Source organism: Pleurodeles waltl, chromosome 4_1, assembly GCF_031143425.1.
Source record: "Pleurodeles waltl isolate 20211129_DDA chromosome 4_1, aPleWal1.hap1.20221129, whole genome shotgun sequence".
Lineage (NCBI taxonomy): Eukaryota > Metazoa > Chordata > Amphibia > Caudata > Salamandridae > Pleurodeles > Pleurodeles waltl.
Window position 1 is genome coordinate 532,893,061 of NC_090442.1, and position 23,953 is coordinate 532,917,013.

A 23,953-nucleotide genomic window follows, 5' to 3' on the forward strand; every position below is an offset into this window, starting at 1 on the left:
GGCAGATGTTCAATGAGATGTTGCATCTCGTCCCAGTGGGCTCTGTCATAGCGCGCAAGTAGTGCCTGGGAGTTCGCGATGCGCCACTGGTTTGCAGCTTGTGCTGCGACTCTCTTACCAGCTGCATCGAACTTGCGGCTTTCTTTATCTGGGGGTGGTGCATCTCCAGATGTGTGGGAGTTGGCCCTTTTCCTAGCTGCTCCTACAACAACAGAGTCTGGTGGCAGCTGTGTAGTGATGAAAACCGGGTCCGTAGGAGGCGGCTTATACTTTTTTTCCACCCTTGGTGTGATTGCCCTACTCTTGACCGGCTCCTTAAATATGTCTTTTGCGTGCCGGAGCATACCAGGGAGCATAGGCAGGCTTTGGTATGAGCTGTGGGTGGAGGAGAGTGTGTTGAATAAGAAATCATCCTCGACCTGTTCTGAGTGGAGGCTTACGTGGTGAAATTGTGCTGCTCTAGCCACCACCTGAGAGTACGCGGTGCTGTCTTCTGGTGGAGATGGCTTTGTAGGGTATGCCTCCGGGCTGTTATCTGACACTGGGGCATCGTATAGGTCCCATGCGTCCTGATCTTGGTCACCCTGGCTCATGGTGGTGTGAGCTGGGGAGTGTGATGGAGTTTGTGCTGGTGAAACGTTAATCACGGGCGGAGGAGAGGGTGGTGGTGTAACTCTTTTCACCACTTTTGGTTGTGGTGTTTGTTCTGTCTGGAACTCCAACCTCCTCTTTCTCCTAATGGGGGGAAGGGTGCTTATTTTTCCTGTCCCCTGCTGAATGAAGATACGCTTTTGCGTATGGTCCACATCAGTTGCTTGTAGCTCTTCCTCAAACCTATGCTTCTGCATTTGGGAGGTTAGCGAGTGCTCTTCTGTATAAGAGCCTGAAGCTGGGTCGCTTGCAGTTTGTTTCGGCATGGAAACTTTGTGTGCGTGTTTTTTCGGCTCCGAGGTGACTTTTTTCTTTTTCGGGGCCGAAACCTCTCGGCGTCGATCTGTTTCGGTGCCGCTGTCTCGGCGTCGAGCCGTGTCCACACCGGCATCTCGGTGTCGAGGCTTGTCTCCAGCACTTTCTCGGTCCCGAGAAGGCTGCGTGCCGGTGTCTCGACCAGAGTCGGACGATCTCGGCACTGTTTGGGCCTTTTTCGGTGCCGACGGTCGGTCACCGAATTTATGGGTTGAGCCATGGCCTGGTGGCAGTGGCGTCCCCTGGGCCTTGTAAATGTTTCTCTGTGTGGTTTTCGACGTCTTACTCACGGTTTGTGTATCGTCGAATCCTTCGGAGTCTGAGTCTTGGATCGAGAAGGTACCTTCCTCTTCCTGTTCCTCGAACTCCTGTTGGGCTGTCGGTGCGGACGCCATCTGAAGTCTTCTGGCTCGACGGTCTCGGAGTGTTTTTCGGGACCGGAACGCACGACAGGGCTCGCAGGTGTCTTCGCTGTGCTCAGGTGACAGGCACAGGTTGCAGACCAAGTGTTGGTCTGTGTAGGGGTATTTATCGTGGCATTTGGGGCAGAAACGAAACGGGGTCCGTTCCATCGGCGTTCTTCAGCAAGCGGTCGGGCCGACCAGGCCCCGACGGAGGATCGAAAAACTACCCCGAAGGGCACCGGAGCTCTTCGATCTTCGATGCGGTGTTGAATGTAAGTACGCCGATCCCGAACGCAACAATACCGACGAAAATCTTCCGAAATTAGCTAATTTTCCGTTCCGAAACTCGGAGCGACAGGAACACGTCCGAACCCGATGGCGGAAAAAAAACAATCGAAGATGGAGTCGACGCCCATGCCCAATGGAGACAAAAGGAGGAGTCACTCTGTCCCGTGACTCGAAAGACTTCTTCGAAGAAAAACAACTTGTAACACTCCGGCCCAACACCAGATGGCGAGCTATTGCAGAACATGCGTATCTACAGCGACAGATGCCATCGAACTTACATACAATACCAAAATTGCCAGGTGTTTTGGCACGTAGGGAGGACACCACTCCAGGTTGTGTCCCACGGCAGATCCCCCTGCATAGAAGCCATGACTACACAGGGTAGTCAGTCAAATCGGGGTTGATTCTGTCTCATGGATTCCCCCCTAGGCTGGCACCAGGATCCGTCCTTCTGATTTCCAACCAATCCCAGACATCCTCCGGGCTGGTGAAAACAATGTGAGTGGCCCTCATGCAACGCCTTATGCCTGGCCAAGTACAGTAGCATGCATTGGAGGCCATAGCTTTCAGCTTTTGCTTTCCCGCACCAAAGGTTTGCTGCTGCAGCTGGGCTGCCAGTGTGTAGTCAGGGAATATTCAGATAACCTGATTCTCTTAGGTAGGATGACCCCTCCATCACACCTCCTGTAGGATATTGTCTCGGTCCCTATAATTAAGGAGTTTGTCAATAATGATTCCCAGGGTAACTCCCAGCACAGCCAGCAATCTATGGGCCCGCTCCACCACAAAGAACTGTGAAAGATCAGCATTTTGGGGAGCTGTGATTTAATCCACTTTTCCAGGAACACTTCTAGAGCTGTGCCCTCTGCTCCCGGAGGAAAACCCACAAAACATACATTACACCTACAAGAGCAGCCCTCAGCATCCTCAGCCACTCAGACTTCAGTCTCTGTGACTGGGCCTCAAGATCTGTCACTGTAGCCTGCAGCTTCACCATTTCCTCCTGCAATTTTGACACTTGTTGTGCTGGGGCCACAGACAGCTCCGCCTCCTTACAAACATCCACCCCCAGCAAGTTCACATTCAGTGCAATAGCCTCTATCTTTGCTGCACCGCAGCCCCCGAGGCCTTGATGGCTGCCAGAATCTGGACCCCAGGCAGGCCCTGTGGCTTCTGAAGCCCACCAGCACCCTTTACCAGCCGTCCCCTTCACCCCCGGACCCACTGACTGTGTATTGGTAAATTTGTATTTACTGGAACCCCGGGGGTGCTCTGTCCTTACCCATGATGGTGGCCGATGCGAATGCACCTGAGGCACTTCACTTCTGCAGGCGACACAGAGGTTTGCACTGAACCTGCGGAAGAGGGGCGCTATCAGAGCCACACTGAATCCCACTGAAAGATGTCCAGCAAGGCCTCCAAGCGTGAAGGGAGGGGGTGGTTCACGACAATCAGACGTCCGAAGCTCTGTAGGTCACCCCCACTGGGGTGCAACGTCTCTCTTTCCTGGGGGACAGAAAGGCCACATGTGCATCATCAGTGAAGCTGGTCAGTGCAGTCTAGCTCTAGGCGCGCAGGCGACCACACAATTGCTCCCGGCTCTCTCCCTCCAACAACGCGCCACAGATCAGGATGTAAAAAGGATCCACAAATTCACAGGTGCAGGACCATTCAGTCTCCAGCGGTTGTGGCCTCCAGTCGCTGCGCTAGCAAAGCGCTGTGAGCCAGATCAGTGAGTCCATTGGGGGGCCGGGACACTACCCGACAATAGGTCCCAGCACCACAGGTAACTGTCGTAATTCGGCAAGCACAGCAAAGGTGTGTGGTTCCAATAAACAAGCAGCCTCCACAGTCACAGTGTTCCAGGAGAGGTGTCACCGGCCAAACCCCACCATCCCTGCTCCTTGCGCAGCTCAGCAGGAGAGGAATCACCTTCACTTGAGTGGGGGCACGCCCCCCTGGCCCTCCTGATCTACCTTTCCCCCCTCCCACAGCCACACCACCAAGCGGAGAAGTGGAAGGCTGTCCAGCAGTCTAGCAGGGATCTGAGTGGCCTCAGTCTACGGGCCTGACCACTGTCCCCCAGCAGCAAGGCCCAGTCGGCCGCAATGGTGTGGAAGATCTCCGCAGGCAGCCTCAGGCACCATAAAGTCTCTCCAGCTCTGGGGAATCACCCACCGACTCCAGGGCACTCCAGGAACGTCCAGGCCAACAGTGTGTGGTTAGGAGCTTGGCGCAGATTTCAGCCGCCAGAGTAGGCCACCACACTTGTGTAGGCACCTCCAGCTGCGCTCAAAGTCTGTGGTGATTATCTTTACCCCTACCCAACACTAAAATGAACCTTACCAACCTATATCTCTCCCCACCCCTAAACCCTAAATTATACACACATGCACAGAAATATATATACCTACCACAAATATACTTACCTTGCATGGTAAAGGCACCTGCGTGGTAAAGGCACTGTGTGGTACAAACCGCATGATAAAGGCTGTTTCCTGCTCAGGTCTGGATAAGACCGATGGTCTGAGTAGGGCGAGGTGCTTCGGCACCACACCTCGAATCATTCACCGGATGTCCAGCAGTCCCTCATGGACATGCCCTTTGATAACTGAGAACTGTTTGAAGTGAAGGCCTGGTGAAATATAAAGGGTGAACCATGGCCCGCTCACAGGGCCTAACTCAGCCAGTTCGGCCGTTACCCTACCAACAGTGCCCCTTTCAAGGCTTTGGCAGGGGACATCATAAGAGGCAGCACCAACACCTGCTTTAGAAGCATAAGCCATTCCAGCTCTTTCAGAGCAGAGGCTGGCAGCAGGCCGACAGCATTCAGGCCCCATGGCCAACATACTACCTAAATCTCTACCCTTACCCGTGTAAATGCTTTGATTTACCCTTGGTGGCATCCTATATCCCAGTAGGTTGTCAAGTCATCTTTCACCTCACCGGATGAGGAGTATAAAGTCAGACAATGGCTGCTCCACATTGTAGACTCCAGATGTTCCCTGCGTTTTCCGTCACATCCCTCGGAGATGTTACTTTCACTGCAATACCTTCCAGAGGATCAATTCTCAATACTCTGTTGAGAAGCTCAGGCTCTCTTGGCCAAAGGAGCAATAGAGAGGGTGACGGCATCAGAGATTGAGAATGTTTGTTACTCTTCTTATTCCCTGGTGTCCAAGGACTGAGGCCTTCAGCCCATCCAAGATTTCCATCCTCCGAACTGCTCCTGAAGCACAAGTTCATAATGCTCAACCTGGCCAAAGCTATGACTACCCTGGATCGAGGAGACTTGATGGTAGCACTGGACTTACAGGACACATATTTTCACGTCTTCGTCATACAATCTCACAGACATTATCTGTGATTTCAGGTAGGCTAGGAGCATTTTAAGCTCTCCATTCTCCGCTTTGGCCTGACCAAGGCACCTTGGGTGATCACAAGGTTAATGTTGGTGGTTGCAGCTCTTCATGGAGTTTGGAAATACCAGTCTTCCTATACCTCGATGGCTGGCAGACTCTCCCCAAGCAGTCATTTGCCACCTTCATGCGATGACTGACCTGTTGTTATCCTCGGCATGTCCATCAACTTGCCATGTTACAGGTAGCTCCTTCACCTGTGGCCCCAATTATTGGAGCTATCCAGTATACAGTGGTTTTCCGAGCCAACCCTCCACCTCAATGAGTCCAGGGCATACGGACTATGATCCTGATGTTTCAACCTCTGACCTGGGTTTCAGTGATCACGGTTTGAAAGCTACTAGGCCTCTTGGCTTCCAGTATCCTGCGTGTGGACCACACCAGGTGCAGTAGGATCTGACACCTCTGTGGGCTCAGCACCAAGAAGACTTGTCCACATCCATACAGGTGTTGAAGGAGACTGCAAGAGATCTGCAGTGGTGCCTGCTCAACCTCAAATGGATCAGGAGCAGACCCCCTCTACCTTTCCCACCCGGAGCTAACAGTTGTGACCAATAAACCACTGCTCGGTTGAGGAAGTCATCAGGGAGAGGTGGGTATTTGATCTCCAATGAAGGCTCGCTTCCACATCAATCTGCAGGAGTTGAAACCAATTTGCTTGGCAATGAAAGAGTTCCTCCCAACCATCAAAGATAAACAGGTACAGGTACAGGTTCTTATGGACAATACAACTGCTATGTGCTCCTGCAACAAACAGGGCTGTGTGGGTTCAAGGGTCCTGCAAAAGGAGGGTCTACATCTCTGGAAGTGGTTAAATGCTCAGGGCATTTATCTGAGTGCCCAACACCTTGCAGGATAGTTAAATAGCAAGATCTTTAAAAGCTGTTGGTGCCTAGCAGATCACAAGTGGGGGTCAGATACTGAGTCAGCACAAGGCTTCTTCCATCAGTGGGGAGAACCCTGACTCAATCTATTTGCCACCACAGAGAATTTATAGTGCCCACAACTTTGTGTATTGTTGGAGGTTCCCTCCCTCTGAGATGCCTTTCGACAATAATGGGGGTTGGAACCCTGAAACTCCTTACCACACCTTCGTCCCCTGCCCAGAGTGCTGAAAAAGATAAAGAGAGACTAGGCCCAGGTCATCCTAGTGACTACAGACTGGGTAAAGAGTGTGTGGTACCTAGGACTTTTGGCCATGGGCACACATCCTCAAATTTGGCTGCCCCTTTAGAAGGATCGCCTATAACAGCAACAGGGCCGATTCTTACACCTGAACTTGCACCTCCATATGTGGAGATGGAGCAGTGACCGTTGATGTCTTTTGATCTCTCTCTCTTGAAGTGGTCTGTGTCATCCTGGCACCAGGCGCCAATCTACTAAATCGGTTCATGGTATTCTTCCTGTGATTTCAGCCCTGAATGCACAGTTATTGTATGTTCTTTTGTTTTGTCCTTCGCCTAGCAAGGCCTTGCCTTGGCAGCAGTTATGGGTTATCGTTCGGCCCTTTCGGGCATTCTTACGTTTACTAGATCAGCCTTTCCTCTTCCAGTCACCATTTGTGATGTGCTTTTTGAAGGGGCTGATCCACGTGTGCTCACCAACATCTTATGTGATTCTGCAGTGGGGCTTTTAGTGCTCTCCTACCTCATTTCAGAGCCTGCCCACCATCGGAAGGATATTCCTCATCACCATAACAAGACAGTGAGTGAACTTCAGGCATTGTTGGTGGTACTACCTTATACATCATTCTTCATGGACAAACTAGTCTCCAGAAGAAAGCAGCATTCTTGCCTAGGTTAGTCATGCCATGGCAGATAGGGCAGTCCATGGCTTTCTATTCACCGCCTCATCCCTCCTAAGAGGACGAAGGTTCCACTGCTTTGGCCCTAAAAGGGCACAGTTTCTACGTAGATCAAACCAGGGCCTACTGGCAGGATGACCACCTTTTTGTTGGTTTCCCTGGAGATAAGAAAGGCAATGTGGTGCAGAAGAGAACCATCTCTCAATCCACCAGAACAAAGGCTGCTACCACTGCATTGGTATATGGAGTGCCAGTTCTCAACATTCGCCAGGTTGCTATGCGGGAGTTCTTCCACACGTTCATGAAGAATAACTCTCTGGACAGTCAGATTCAGCAGGACGGGCACTTTGCCCAATATGTCATGTAGGATTTCCTCATCTGAGACGTTCCATAGACCCACCACTTGGGGAGGTACTGCTTTAGTATATATTCACAAGGTGAGGAATCTGTGGTTAAAGGTCTCTATCAGAAGAACAAGTTCCTTACCTTTGTTAACACCTTTTCTGTTAGACTCTATCTAACCGCAAATTAATCACTAATCCACTCTCCTCCCCATTCTGTTGATTGGAATCATACAGTTCATTAGTAAGATCACAAAGAAACATCTGCACACTTTCAGTTTGATTTGTATGAGCTACACATCTAACGGCACACACAGCTATTAGAATGAAACTGACGTCACTGCACTGAGGTGGTGCAGACATAGTGGTTCAGACGCCACACCTAGGGAGGAAAGGATATGCCCCGGACAACGCCACCTCGGGCTGTGGGGCAGCACATAATGCATGGACCTTAGAAAATTGGCAGTGTAGGAGGCAATGAGGAGAAGCACATGGGTGAGTGCAATAGAGGAGGGAGGGTAGGGAGATGCAGTCGAACAACAGTCAGGCAACAGTCCAGCAACAGAGAACACCACGGAGTACAGTGTGAGAGATGCACACAAGGGAGAAGGCTTGAAAATATACACACTCTTAGAGTGCTTAACACAAAAGAAAAAAGTAGTACTTGAAAAGAAAGCAGTGGAAGCCGCACTGTCAACTAATCAAAGAGACTGTAAAGAAGCAATGCTCCATAGAAAGGGAAAACAAATGATTGACAAGCTAGAACACAAGTATGAAGCAGAATAATGAGAGTGACAAGGAAAGCAAACAATATAGTAACCAATGTTCGTGCTAAGCCACAATATGCCTTGGAAGAGACAGCGCATGCACTGTCTAGTAGGCTCGACCACAAAAGGGAACAAATTAAGGTATTTCCTCGGTCTACAGTTAACAATGAATTGTTCATAAGTCCTTTTCTTATCCTATCATCAAGGGAGGGATTCCAGATCCTCTCCCCACCGGCTTGCGTGCCTCATGAAAAAAGGCAAATAATTGTCAGAACAAAAAACAATTGTCTGCTCTATCGTCTTGATATCTTCAACTCCTTCATTCGGATCATTTTATTCTTTTTTTAATACTTTCTGTCTTCAACTCTTCATCACTCTCGTATTGCAATTGTTTTAGTCTTTCTTTTTGTAGAAATGTTTCTTTTAGTGTTGCCCTTCTAATGATCTGGTTAAACTCCCATACTTGCAACTTTTGTATGAAGAGAATGGCATATACTCAGACACATTTAGATACTTCCATTTTAAATAGTAATTTTGTTTACCTCCTTTACATGTAAATAAAATACAAGGCTCGAGGGCGCCCAGGCAATCTTAATCACATTCCCATTTTTGTTCTCTGCACCTTGCTTTTTCCTGTAACTATCACGCACTTGCCACAGCCTCCTTGACTGTGGCATGACCTTTTGGCCCTACGACTAGACATCACCATTCCTCGATTCGCCTCAGTCACCACTGTTGTCCAGACCGTAATTTTGATTGTGAGGTGGTGCCACACTCTCCAGTTGTGGCTGCTACTGATGTTGCTGTCTTCTGGTTTCTGCAAGGATTTCTTTTCCTCCTTTGAGACATCGTCCCTGTCCTAGCTCCTTTGGTTTCTCTCTATCCCTTTCTGCCAAGTGCCAACGATACAATTGTATTTCCCCTGTTTTATGTTTATGGAGTCTGCTTTCTTTTCTCACCTAAGTCTTTCTTCTCTATCCGTCTTCCTTGTCTAGTCAGTCTTCACTAGCTATAACTGATTGACACTACCATCTTTCTTTTTTCCAGTTTGCTTAGGACGTGCAAACATGAAGGGAGAGTCACCGGTCAGGCATCCCTGTTACAGGGCACCAAAGGGTTTATATATTTATAAATACATTTGGAACTGCTAGGTAGATCTGAATTAAATTGGGCAGACTTAGCCTGTTTAGCTTGTATGGCAATGTATGATGAATTGGCACAAAATGTAATTTGCTTATAACTTTAGTGCGGATTGAATAACATGCAGAAATACAGCAAGGAAATACATTAAAAGCAGTGCAGGTGTATCAGGTTTTGTTGAAAGTAAAATGTATCTGCGACAGTGAGGACCATGAGGATGCACAGTCCGAAAAAGAACAATTACATAAGATGTAGTATTATAGATATAAAAACGAAATGGCTTCTTTCCCATGACAATTTAGCCGCCACAAACATGTCTGGGCCTCACAAAAGTCAAGTGAACGTGTAGTTCATGGTGGCTTTAGGAAAAAGTAAAGAGCTGACGACGGGATAAGGAATTAGGGCAAACGTAGAACAATAACAGCGTTCACACCTGGTGCAGCCGACGGTAGAGCTTTGAATCGGTATTACTGTACAAACTCATAAATGGACAAATCGCACCAACATACAGAGGCAATCATCGTACAGCCCAGAGCTGTAAACATCTTCCGGGGTAGTGTCTGCGCCCAGACTCTGTCTGCACCTCCAAGCAGCAAGCTCCGCCTCGGATCGCCTTTTAACGCTAACAGGCTCAGGGAGACACGACACTCAGGCACTAAGCACTTTGTGCATGTAGATTCGCTGACATCCTTCAATAGATGAGCTAGTTCCACTAAGTAAAACTGAAGCAGCAACTCGTCTGCCAGCCCGAATGATGTAATATCACGGAAACCAGTGGATGGAAAAACGTGAGGACGCCTATGAGCATGTTAACGTAAATGTTTGTTTATTTAGGCGATGGTGGGAACATCGAAATGTGTTTCAATTGTGACGTTGAGTGTAAAGTAGTATAATGCACAAAATGAATAAAATGTACCACTGATTTACAATTATCAGTTTTTTTCCAGCTGCTTGATTAACTATTTTGAGCAAGAACCAAACAATACTTGTGTCAGGACCAAACAGGTTTAAAGAAAACAAAAAGTGAGCTTGTGATAATAATTGCATTTCTCGATACTGTTACATCCAAACGCTGCATTTTCTGGCGAATGGAGAGTGTTTGTTCTCCCCCCTTAAAGATCTGATGTCTTTTTCAACGGCCACGTTTTGTTTCAGAGCAAATCGAAAGCTTCCCTAAGGACCCAATCCACAAAGGAAACCGCAGAATAAATGTCAGCTTTTACACACATAAATCATTTATTTAGGTTTTTGATTAGGTCCTGCCCTCTGCTCGTAGCAGGTGCAAGTTGGAAAAGGGTAGAATAAGTCTAATTAAACTGTAGGAAGCATGGAATAAAGGATGAATGAAACTTAATAATGTAGACTATGCCATGCATGACAACAGGGCGGCTCCTCTGCAATGGTGGAAGAGCGTCGCCCCGGGGCTAAGAGCCAGCAGCTGAAAAATAAAACAATATTTTACTATAATTTTATTTTTCAGCTGCTGGCTCAGCCAGCATGTGCAGGGAGGGGTGAGGCTGGGCCACGGGAGAGGGTGAAGAGTGGAGTCGAATCACTGGAGTGCACTAAGTGCGCATGTCAGTTTGGACGGTCGTCTTAAGCCAGCCAAACTGACATGCACACTTGGGTTTCTCCAACCTGGCTGTGTTACACGGTCGGGTTGGAGAACTGCACAGACTCCAGTGCACTGTCTGAGTGGCAGACCAAGCCGCTCAGACCAATCCTGATGCTGCTCTCATGCTAAGTACAGCATGAGTGCAGTACCAGGATTGGGTGGGGGAGCCTGTGTTGGTGTCCCAGGGACTGCTGGGACACCCCGAGGAAACCATCAGGAGAGAAGAGGAGCGAGGTGGTAGTCGGCAGCAACAGCACAGGTAAGCTTTTTAAATTTTATTATTTTATTCCCCCCGAACCCTGTCCCTCTCTCCGTCTCTCTCTCTCTCTCTCTCCCCCCCCACACCTCTCCACTTGAGATTTGCAGCGGATGCCGCTGATAACAAATATCCACTACTGTCAAGTAGGTATTCAAAACAGTGCTGTACTTTCTTTATGTTTTAATTCTCAGTATTGCTATTACAAATAGGCATGGTAAGACAGAGCTAATCAGGGATCAGCACTGCCAAAAGCTGCACAGCATTAACCGTCCTCAACAGCATATCTAAGGAATGCTTGTGAAGCCTGCCTGCCTGCCTCGTCCTGCAGGAAACTCAAATTAGGACCTTTACCTTTATCAGAAGTGGAGATGGCGATTCAAGCCTGCAATTCAAAACATTTTCAGGAAAGTAAGGGGGTTGCCCAACTTAACCCTCTTGAGTCTTAGGCATTTCAAAATGCAGCGTTTCTCTAGCGAATTTTCCCCACAATACATAGTAGGAAAAGGTTTCGAGTATTTGTCACAGTAGAAGCCTAATGAACTGCAAATAGTAGACTAGAGGACTAAGTGAAATGTAAAATATAGCATTGTATGTAGGTATGATAATGTGTAAGTTAAAATTAAAGAGGATAATTAACCCCTGTGGCCGTTAGTATAAGAGTTAGATTTAGTTTGTGCTTCTTAATTTCCTTTCTCATTTTCTGCATACCTTAACTAAGACGGACTGAATAGACCAAGCTGGTTGGAGAAGCTTTGTGCACACAGGAGTACCTTATATTGGAGTCTTCAAAGAGCCAAGTCCACAGCTGTGGCTGTGGATTGCCGTGTTTTCGGTGGAACTGAAACTCTCAATAGTGAAGAATGGCTCAGAAGAAGGTAAGAATGGGAGGCACTGCGAAATGGGAGTGGGCGACTAGAACTGTGAGTAGTTCAAATGTCAGCTGCAGAGTGTGACAGAGGAGAAAAGGTCAATAGAGGCAGATCTCACCAAGAAATTAAAAGATCATATGGACAAATGTATGACCTGGAAGATAGATTATGACAGGATTCAAAGCACCAGAGAATCATCAGAGGAAATGGGCATTACTAATTTATGCAGCCAACTGATCAACACATCCTGGGGGGAAGCTATTAGGAGGTCATAGCTATGTTACATGCCCACAAAGCGGGGCCATACCATCCAGAACCTGGAGCCAGACCAAGGATATACTGGGCAAGTTTGTATTTTCAAGAATTAAGCACACGATCCTGAGAGTGACGAGTTGCACAGACTCCATAGAGTTCGATGAGTGCATGATGGAGATCTTTTAAAATGCCTCGCAAAATACTCTTGAGAGATTGGCAGTTAGAGAAAATACACAAGAAATAAACATAGATAAAATATAGACGGACATTCTGCTTCTCACTTTGGCAGAGAAAACAAAAACAATAAAAACAGCAGAAGGAAAAGCGGTTCTGTCGCAAAAAGAAGAAGCAAGACAAGATGATGGTCAAGACAAGGTAGTATCACCAGTCAACAATCAATGGGAGAGAAGACAATGATAGAGGAACGTCACTGGTCAACAATCAATGGAAGAAAACCCAAGGCAAAGGGAGTGGCAGAGAGGGAGGAAGGAGACATTACAGATCTAGCTGCTGAGCTCCATAAATAGCTCACCAAGAACTTGAGAATGCAGTTAAACAACAAGAGTTAGGGGATGAGGGCCAAAATGGGGCTGGGTTAATCGAAGGTGATAGGATTGGCAACTGGAGATATATTTCTAACCCAAATGGTCAGGGGATGTTTGTATATGGGAAATGTTGGTTGAAATGCACGTTTATTGGTGGGGAAATAAGAGCAGGAAGGGATTGCGATTACCAGTAGCTATGATGGACGTAGGAAGGGAGTGGTCACATGAATTGTAGGCCAGCACTAAAACAGAAGGTCACATAACACAACACTAACAAAAGATGGCGCACATTGCAACATGGAATTTTAGGGGAGTGTATTCCCTAATTAAACAATACAAAATATGGACAGCCACGCAGAGGAAGTTCCCAGGATATGTTTGCAGGACACCTACCTACTATTAGAAGGCAAAAAGGCTAATGCTCCAAAGAATGCATACAAAACTATTATTTGCCTAAGACAAGAGAAAAAGGGGAGTTGGGGTTCTAATTCCCATACATAAATCTCTTTTCTTTAAGATTACAGACTCTTTTGTAGACAATCAAGAGGGTAGATATATAATACTGGAATGCCTCTTAATAGGAAGGGAGATAACAATTGTCTCCAATAATGCCCACATTGTATGGCAACTGTGGAGCTAATATTTCTGGTCTTGGGGGAAAGATAAATAATGACCTACAAAGGTGGATAGCTCTATTTACATTTTGGCCAGGATGAACTGCTACATCAAAAATTAATATTCTCTACATATTATATCACTGTTCTGGGATTAGTGGTAAAGTCCCAAAACAGAATATGAGGGACATACAAAACGTCAGCAACAAATTTGTACAGAACAATTGCATCCTCAACTGTCTAGATCCTTTCTCCACTGTGCTAGTGGCTTGGGAGGACTGGGTATGCCTGACAAATATTATTGCATCCCACAACTGAGGGTGATTTTTGAGTGGTCACTGAGATACACATGGAAGCATGCGCTAGACATGGAAATAGCATTACTTAAGGGGCACTGTGTGCTGTAGTCTTACTGAATAAACAACAAAGACCCAAAGCGGAATATGTCGCTGACATCACACATCCATTCATGAGATACAGGACAATCTAACTACAGCTCCTACTATCACTACATTTCCTTCCCTGTTCACGCTCATACATATTAATCCAGGTTTCATTCCAGAATCCGAAGTAACCAACTTTGCAAAGTGGCACCAAGGGGAGTGCAGAGTACTGGGAGACCTTTTCACTAGTAAAATAATTACTGGGAGCTGCTAAGGAAGAAAGGTTAAGATATCTACAAAAGCGTCACCTGGCACTTCACTCCATAAACATAAAAGCAAGGACTACAGAACTCGCCACATTAGAGAAACTTCTCTAACTTTGACGCTACTAAATGTCTGATCTCCAAGATTTAGGGGGCTCCAAAATCTGTGCCCCCAGGGTGGCCTTTTCTCTAAATGTGGAGAGAGTTCGTAGAAGTACAACAGAATTAGAAGACTGGGGAAAATTATTGAGAGGTATTCCTATAGTGGTTTGTAGCACCCAAGGCAGGGAAGAGTGGTATAAAATAATGTAAAATTGGTACATGGGCCCACAAAAGTGTAAAAGACAAATGCTACAGACAGGCGGCAAATACTGGAGAGGATGTGGAAACGCTGGGTCCTCTATTCACACCTGGTATTAATGCTCAGTCGTACAAAATTCCTTGAAAATATTATTGAGTCCTACTGACAGTCATCGGATTTCCACATGTTGAAGACTCTATGGTGAAAGTTTTGGGAATAAAGCAAGATGGGTGGAAGAGAATGACGAGGAGTGACTATGCAGTAACCAACTGTGTGCTCATAGCAAGTAAGCAAGAAATAGCTCCTAATTAGAAAAAGGCTGCTCCTTCAAACTCAATACAATGGTCCAACATTACTTGATGGCAAAGGATAAAAAAAGTTGGGCCTACGATAAGGACTATTTATTAAAAAAAAAATCTGTAAATACTGAACGGCCAAAAAGCTAAGAGCCTCAAAACTGAACAGATAACTTGATGGTAACTAATGAGCTGGTTTGCTGCCGGAGCCAGGTCCTCACAATGAATCCACAAGCCTCGGAAATGAGCACAGATGACATCCAATAATTAGGATCTTGTTCTTTTTTAAGTATTGACTATTATAACTCCGTGTTTGGGCAGAAGGAACTAATGACTACATCTACAGGGGGACACAAATAATGCAACTGCTTGCATGACCGTGAAAAGTAGTAGTAATATGTTATGTAAAAACATGAATAAATAGAATGTCATTATTATTATGAGGACACCAATTTGGCGTAAAGGTCTCATCAGAACCAAATTCAAAAGGTTATTTTGTTTTTCTTAGATTCAGGTAAAACCTCTGAAAAGCTTTGAATGCCAACTCAACTCCCTACAACTCCAAATACTGATGCATTGAAAGTCGTCTATCTTTGATTGTACACCATGATTGGTCATTCCTGTCCTGCGTGCCTCCCTACACTTCGGCCTATCCCAGGAGTGAGGCATCTATGATGAATGTCACTTGTGACTGCTGGTCCGATAACTGTCTGCGCAGTAATGCATTTGCAATACATCTGGTTTTATCCTCCACATTTCTGTGCTGATCTCCTGGCATTATCACAGCTAGAAATTCCAAGTCCCCAGTTGCTCAAGACCACTGATGTTCTAGACTCTCCTGCAGTGGGCACAATTACATTTATGCTTTTGGGACCAACGCAATGCATGATGCCATCATCTCCAAAAATGTCATCACCTTCCATCCTGACAGACGATGGAACTTCTGGTGAAGGGGAAACAATGCTTGAAATGCCAAATCTATTTCTTTTGCTGCATATGCTTTTGTCAACACTATGTGTGGACCCTAGAAATGTTGCTGTTGATTTTTTCACATTGATCAAACCCCCAAGTTGTGCAATAAACAAATCATTTGCTAAGTATGAGCGGACATTGTTGCACTGTACTCCTTTTTACAACTATTTGCTTAGGCAAGGGCCTATAAGAATAGTTTGACAACATAAACTGACCATCGACAAAGACACAAAACTTTGTAAAAATCCTTGGGTTGAATTTAGACCAAATAGGAGTGCTTTGAACTGATAAAGCTTGCAACGTATTATAAAACGTAGATACTGGAGATGTTTTGGGTGCACTGGGGTCTGAAAATGTGCATCCTTCAAACCCAGCACTGTCATGAATTCTTCCTCTTGTGATAGTGAATGTCTTTCTAAAGTATTGTAGTTTTGAAATGTATTGTCATGAGGAGGCATATATTAAGGATCAGTTGTAATGTACAGCCCTATCTAGAATATAGGTAGTATAAAGGCTGACTATATCCCTAGGCCCATTTTTGGAAGCATTACCTGCTCTAATGCTTCATCTTCCATTAGCGTAAAAACCTCTTCCAAAAGCAATGCCCTTTCTTTGTCGATAATGTATTTGTAATTGCTGAAACTCAAGGCAATATTCTTCCTCGACTGTGGGTTGTGCTCACTAATCCCAAGTCTTCCTTAACATGTAATGTGTAAACAGTAGAATGTGGACATAGTCACTGTTCGGAGGTCAAGGCCCCTATCCATTAAGGACCTCTGATTCTAGATCAGTGTTATCTAAAAAAGCACTCAGTTGCTGCTGGTATTGGTTGACAGGTCTGATTAAATTGGTATGGTTACCCTTACTCTCATGCTGGCCTGAGTGTTGGTGTCTGTTTGCAAGTATGGACATTATTACTGCAATACTCCCATAAATGTAACAGTCCCTGTACATTTCTTAAACTTCAACAATTCATTCACTTTAGGTCCAAACAGATGTTTACCAGTTGAAATGCATACTTACAAGGTGGTGGTGTACCTCAGGTCGAAACCCTGAAATCAAGCCATGTTTGCCTAAGGAGTGGTGTGCCTGCATTAATTTATCAAAAGGAAAAGCCTGTTGCATCTAGTGTACAGGGCATTTAAAAATGCTTTTTTTTCTTCTATATCATTTGCAAGAATTTTATGATTCTCTTTTCATTCCTACTAAAAACAACCCAACACAAATCTCCGATCTCACCCCTTACAGTTACTCATTTACAACATATCTGTACATTAAGAACTTACTCATTAAACCGCCCTCTCCATTCTCTCAAACACCCACAATCACTACACAGAAGTTCGCCTACAAACAGATGTAGACATAGCAAGCCACCGTTAGACATGCCTCCAAAACACTCCTGCAGTCCTCATCACTCCTGTGAAAGCTTTGGCTCACAAACCTGACTATTCCCTTCCGCCACAGACCTATGGCAGAGAAAACTACCTACTGAAGCACTTCATATAGCGATTACCCACAAAGACACCAAGTCACAAATGGACCTAAAAGACACAACAATCGGGATGCCTCAGATCAGCTCAGTGATGTGTGATGATTCTCTTAGGCTTCCCAGCAGCATTCAAGCCATCAACCACAATAAACTTCTTGATCCTTACCCTCTAGATTAATAACTGGAGACACAGTTGAATGGTTCAGATCATACTTAGCCTGGTGAATCAAATGCTCCAAGTTATTGATTTTGTTAGCCACATCTGCCACAGCTCACATCTTTTGCAGCCACTGCCTAATTAGCTTTGTTAGGGCTTACATCTTGTTCAGCCTTTCATTTAAGCCCTATGACAATATTTTAGGCTTTTTGGGTATTGTGAACTACTAGTACTCAGGCGATAACAGTTGTATCTGCATCTCAATTATGCTTCTTGCTCTAAGCACATACATTCATATGAAGAGAAAAAGGTATATAACACCACAAGAAACTTGTGGATAAGACACAAAGGGGGTCATTCTGACGGGAGCACCGCCAACAGGCTGGCGGTGCTCCCACGAGCATTCTGACCGCGGCGGTTCAGCCGCGGTCAGAAGCGGCAAGTCGGCGGGCTCCCGCCGACTTACCGCTGCTCGGGGGAATCCTTCATGGCGGCGGAGCGCGCCACCATGAGGATTCTGACAGCCCCAACCGCCATCCTGTTCATGGCGGGAAACCCGCCATGAACAGGATGGCGGTAGGGGGTGCCGTGGGGCCCCTGGGCCAATGGCATGGGCACGGCAGGGGCCCCCATAAGAGGGCCCCGCAAAGTATTTCAGTGTCTGCCTTGCAGACACTGAAATACGCGACGGGTGCAACTGCACCCGTCGCACCCCTGCAACTACGCCGGCTCAATTCTGAGCCGGCGTCCTCGTTGCAGGGGCATTTCCTCTGGGCCGGCGGGCGGTCTTTTGGAGAGCGCCCGCCGGCCCAGAGGAAATGTCTGAATGGCCGCTGCGGTCTTTTGACCGCGGTGCGGTCATTTGGCGGCGGTACTATGGCGGACGGCCTCCGCGTCCGCCATAGTCAGAATCACCCCCAATGTCATAATTGAGGCTTCTCTGTACATATATAGGAGAATTAATGCCTGCTACAAAAACTCTAAGAAATGTAATGCAAAATATGCATGGTCACCACAAGGTACCTGTGCACATCAGACCATGTAAAATATTACTGCTTCTGTGCATATATGGGTATTTATATGGAGCACGTTTCTCCATCCAATACAATCTTACCAAGTGCCATGTGCATAAGTGTATGTGTGAGGTAATTTCTTTTTTTTTTTTTTTTTAAAGGAAAGGAACAACCTTGCTCCTTTCAACCTTGTTCCATATCCCTCTCTGACTCATTCCAAACCTTTCAATCTACTATGAGTGGCAAAATATCCTTGTCAAACATTTCCCTCCTACTTACCCCATGTCACCCAACTAACAGGCACACACAACATCTACTTACAAAACTGTCTATTTCTTCCCCTTTCAGATCTACTCCAATCAACCTATGCCACTCTAAACTCCACTAAATACACAAGAAAATCAAGAGCACAAACCTAATACAACTAGCGATCATAGAAAATGAAAAAAATACTAATCTCTTATCTTTGGCCCTGGAGTAGCATACCACTTGCTGAAAATCGCTTTAACGCTTCTACATTGGGATAATAAGCGCTATATAAATACAATTTACAATTAAAATTTGCTGAGCTTTCTTATGAGGTGGCTCAGGAACTCTTCCATCTCCTCGAGCTGATATCTATTACAGGTACATAACAAAGCTTAGGAGTTCACAATGCTCTAGTTCATAGCTATTAAAATTGCTTTTCCTTTTGCTTTCCTCGTCTAGTGCAGACCACCCCATTCTTGAAGCTGGTGTCTTTGCTGTATACACTACCATGGAAAGTGGGTGAACATGGCCCTCTAAATCAGGGCACATTTAGGGCCTCATTTTGAGGTTGGCAGGCGGGAAACTGACCACAACATTGACGCCGGTTTGTAATCGAGCCGGTGCAATGTTGCGGTGCGTTGGGTGTGACAGCACCTGTCGTGCTTTTCACTGCCGGTAATTCAGGCAGTGAAAAGCACGTCGGGGCTATCCATTGGGGCCCCTGGCACCCCGTCTCCACCAGCCTTTGCATGATGGTGGAACAATCATGTAAAAGCTGGCAGAGAGGGGGTTCGTAATCCCCAGGGCAGCGCTGTTTGCAGTGATGTCCTGGCAAATTAAGACCACCGGCATTGCCAGGGTGTCAACCGGCGGCAACCTGGCGGTGCCGGCGTTTGGACCACGGCGGCTCGGCCATGGTCATTATGTGGAGACTGCACCACTGCTTTGGTGGCGGTTCTGACCGCCACCACGAGTCTGCCAGTCCTAGGACTGCCAGACTCGTAATAAGGGCCTTAATCTTTTAAGGCCGGTACTGATTTAATATTTTTGTGTGTGATAAAGCATCTATGAGGGACTCATCATCCTCGTCCTCCACTTACACAGTAATCCCATGATGGAAGGGAGCTTGCTATTTCACAGTGATAGGATGAAGATGTATTTGGTAGTGAAGCTTTGACAGGGTGGGTTGATAACTGATTGCCCTCAGCAGGATCTAAATTGTGGTTATGCTAGTTATGATCCTTGTTTTTGTTGCCTTTCTTACCCTCTTACAGTTAAAAATATATATGAGTTAATACTTCTTTTGACGGAGTTGTGGAAGTGCAAAGTCAGAAGTAGGCTTCTTGCTCATCTTAGACTTTATATACCATCTTACTGGGAAGTTAATTATCTTTTTTTGTGTAGTTAAAGTAACAGATGTTTGTGTTCCAGGTGACTGGGTTATAACATGGCCTTCTTCTGGGTTGATGTGTAGTTTGTGGTGCCTGGTATCTACCCCTCTATCACCTGCAGATTGAGTTGTAATATCCTCCTCATGTTCGCCCTAAACTTCCTCTCAATCCTCTACTTTATTTTACAAAGCATCCCAGGACGCAGCTGTGTTTTACACAGTTCAATACTGTGCTCAATATATGGATGATGTGGTGATTATGTCACATTTAGAATAGTCAGGTGATTGTGTTCATGCACATGAGATGAGAAGAGATCAAAATCATAAGGTTGGGGCCTGCCTGCACAATGCAAACAGCAGTAAAGCAAATTCCAGAATGTTTCTGTCTGTACATTGTATCTTGAGACTGGAATCAAAGGCTGATTCTTTTTTAGGGTTTCACTGTATATCTGAAAGAAAGCAATAAAACATTTCAGGGACAAGCAGAAATATTAAAATATTTTTGGGTAGAAAATAAAGAGCTGGTGAGACTTTCCTAGGGTGCTGTACATAAAGTTCTTCTACTTACCTAAAAAGCAATGCATACCTTAAAGTTGTTGTTTGTAGACACATACATGGTAAAGTTAATCTCTATTTACCTTTGGACACTTAGGATTTCTCGCCGTCTCTATCATGATATCGGAACCCATTCTTTCCCTAGATAAAACAAAAAAAGATCCAAATACATTAAAACATTGGCAAAATACAACCATTCCACATTTTAAGTCAAGTGGAATTTTACTTATACTACATGTGCCAATTTCTTCCCATCTAGACATTACAGGTTATGTTTTTGACAACTGAGTTTATAGAAGTTTTCGAAGATGTTTTTGTTAGTTCCTTTGAGTAAATTCTAAAGAAGAACACCTAACATCTCCCTTCACTGACTGCTCACAAAGAGGGTTGTTTAACATGCTCCAAAATTATTGGTTGAGATGAAAAATGTACTTACCTTCGGTAATGATCTTTCTGGTGAATACTCTATCTAACTGCATAGTCCTCACCTTGTGAATATTACCCAGGCGTCAGAATGGATAAGGAAACTTTAAAGCAGTACTCCTGTATGCCAGTAGGTGGCACTGTGTGGCTCTGTGCCAACACCGTTCTGCTCCAGAAGTGACAAACTTAACCACATATAAGCCCCACACAAGTGCGCTGAAGTCAGTTGCTTTCTTAGACTTGTCCCTGCCCCGAGAATCAAGCTCATCGGCAAACTGGCGTGATCAGTGTGCAGATGTCTAGATTGGGAACCTTTTAGATGGAAAAGAGTCTGGTTCACAGAATGGGAAGGTGGGAGGGTTGGTGAGGAATCCTCCAAAAAGAGCATTACCAAAGGTAAGTGACTTTTTCTTCTGATGGATATTTCTAACCACAGATTCAGCACCACACGAATAGATAGTATAGTAGTTTATCCCTGAGTTTATAGGTCTGTGAACTCACTTATACCAAAATGGCCTTCAGGACAACGAGGGCAAAAAGCCAGTCTTGAAAGATCTGACTGTTGAGGCAGTATGGCTTCTTGAAAATGCGTACCGATGCCCTCAGAACCGCCAGACAAATATCGAGGTCAGGCAATCTGCTCGCCAATGCAGAAATTTCTTCACCACAAGAGGTTTAAAAAACAAAGGCTGATCCAGCACCCATCAAAAACCAAGAGGGCTGACAAATAGTCTTTAACAGTGTGCAAAAGCAAGGCCTTTCTGGGTCTGGCCAAGATGACATCAACAACCTCAGGAGGAAGGGCATTTAAGGTCAATTGCAACTGCTCAATTTCCAAGAATGGAGATGTGGTGTAGGTTTTGGTGCAGCACCCTGCCATGCTTCTGCAAAAAAAAAAGAGCCTCCCAAAGCAGCAGCTTGATTGGAGGACAGATGTTCATGCCCAGGAGTTCCGGGTGGCACACTCTCCTGGCCCAATATGGTACATTAGGATGACATGCGCCCAGTCATTCCTGATCTTCAGAATTCTGGGAAGGAGAGGCAGTGGCGGGAAGGCATAAAGGAGGCCTGAGCTCCGCTATAGGTGGAATGCATTTCGAAGAGAGAGCCTCCTTAGGAACTCCAACACGTAAAAATGTTGACATTGCGCAATCTTGGCAGTGGTGAAAACACTGAGTCAGGGTTCTCCCCACTGACAGATGATGCCCAACACCACCCTACCAGAATAACTACCATTTGGGGTTACTAGGCATCAGCAGCTCAGTTTGTCTGCTCTGGCATTTAGAGATCTCGCCGGGTGGTTCACAATCAGAGAAACTCCCTGGAAGTCCAGCAACTTTCAGAGAAGTGGAGCTGTCTGGAATAGGAACCAATACCCCACCCGTCCCTATTTGATTGCGTTACCATATGGCTGTGGTGTGGTACGTGAGTACCTTCAGCAGACTTCCTCTTATGGTGGGTGGGAAGTCCATCCATGTGAAGTGAATAGCCTTCAACTCTAGCAAACTGATCTGGAGTTCAACTTTCGATAGAGATCAGAGGCCTCTCGCCTTCACTCAGATGGCCTCTCCAGCCCAAAAGTGATGAATTCATCATCAGTGTCAGATTGGGTGCTGTAAATAGATGGGTCTGCCATTGACTCACTCGTGGTCCATCAGCCACCACTAGATATCTTTTTAAGTCTCCTCTAAAATCTGGATACAATCTGGCAGATTTCCCTAGTGCTGTGACAAGTGTGACTTCAGATCCCATTGCACAGCCTGCATGTGGCATCTCACATGTGTCACCAACAGGATGCAGAGGGCCAGCAATCCTATTACCCTCAGTCATCCACACTGAGATGAATAACAGAGGCAGAAACATCATGATCATAGCCTGAATGTTCTAGTCTACCCACTCTGGAGGAAAGGAGGAAAGGCACATAACTGTACCATATACAGGATACCTCCAATGAACTGCAAGTTCTGTGATGGAGTCAGGTGTGACTTTGGCACATTTATAGTGAAGCCCAATGATGTTAGGAAGTTTGCTGTCTAGTGCGAGCCTGCCTCCAACAGCCAGTCATCAAGGTAGGGGAAGATGGTACCCCCAACTTGCTAAGATGTGCTGCAACCATGGGCATCACTTTCATGAACAGCCGAGGGGCACTTGTGAGGTCAAGAGGGAGAACTGCAAACTGAAAATGCTGCTCGCCCACTGTGAATCGCAGGTAGTGCCTGTGGACCTGCATGACTGTAATATGGAAATAAGTGCCCTGAAAATCAGTAACCATCCAGTCACTGGGATCTAGGACAGGCAGGACCTAGGCTACCGTGAGCATCTTGAGTTTGTCCTTTTGCAGAAAGGCGTTGAGAAGGTGGAGATGTAAAATAGGACGATGTTCTTCGGCACAAGGAAGCTGCAGGAGTAACACCCTCTCAATGGTCTCCCCATCAGCCATCTTGATGGTGGTACAAGGTGTGGTGGGACGGAAATAAATGGGAAGGCATTGCTCTGACTGACAATCTGAAGTACCGACTAGTCTGACGTGATCACTTGCCACCCTGGGAGGAAGTGGCGAATCCTATCCTCAACAAGGTGGCTGAGTGCAGTGAAGAAAACCGTGAAGAGGTTTTACGGCTGTGGGAGCAGGAGGGACAGGGGACTGGGCTGCCCGTTGTCCCTGATGACAAAGGGCAGGAAGGACGCTTGAGGTGGGAGCATGGTTTGATGCGATATTAGAACCCTTACTATTGCCTTGAAGGGGGTGAAACTGTAGATGGAACTGTGAGGAGAAGGGAGACAGGCCCAAGTAATGTGCTGTAGCCCCGCTTTGTTTAAAACTATCCAGGTCTGAGTCAACTTTCTCACTAAAAAGTCAAGAGCCATTCACTTCTATTCTTGCAATCTTATATAGCGCATGGCTCCCCGAAGGCCTCCCATCGCTGTCACAGACACTGAAAAGGGACTGATGGTGGTGGCAGAAGGAATCAGATGCCGAAAAGCCAGGTCTTCAGAGCCATACAGAAGAGAAGCTGATGCTCCAAAAGACGAAGTTTCAAGGTGCAAGTGTTCCAAAGCCTCGGGCCAGGAAAGAAGTAGAACCCCCCCTGCGGGACCTGTGAATCCCTTGGACCTTCAACAGGTGGGCTGACAAGGAGTGAAGGACTCTCCCCAGGAGATATAGGCAAGCTTAA

The 23,953-nt window shown here is 46.1% G+C and overlaps 1 protein-coding gene across 2 annotated transcripts in view; it reads right to left on the minus strand.

Moving 5' to 3' along the window:
- PNPLA8 (patatin like phospholipase domain containing 8) overlaps positions 1 to 23,953 on the minus strand; it is a 281,202-nt gene that overhangs the window by 114,375 nt on the left and 142,874 nt on the right. For both annotated transcript variants that reach the window (XM_069228884.1, XM_069228885.1), the window contains one exon: positions 20,438 to 20,495. In XM_069228884.1, coding sequence (XP_069084985.1) covers positions 20,438 to 20,495 — 58 coding nt within the window. The remainder of the gene's footprint in view (positions 1 to 20,437; positions 20,496 to 23,953) is intronic.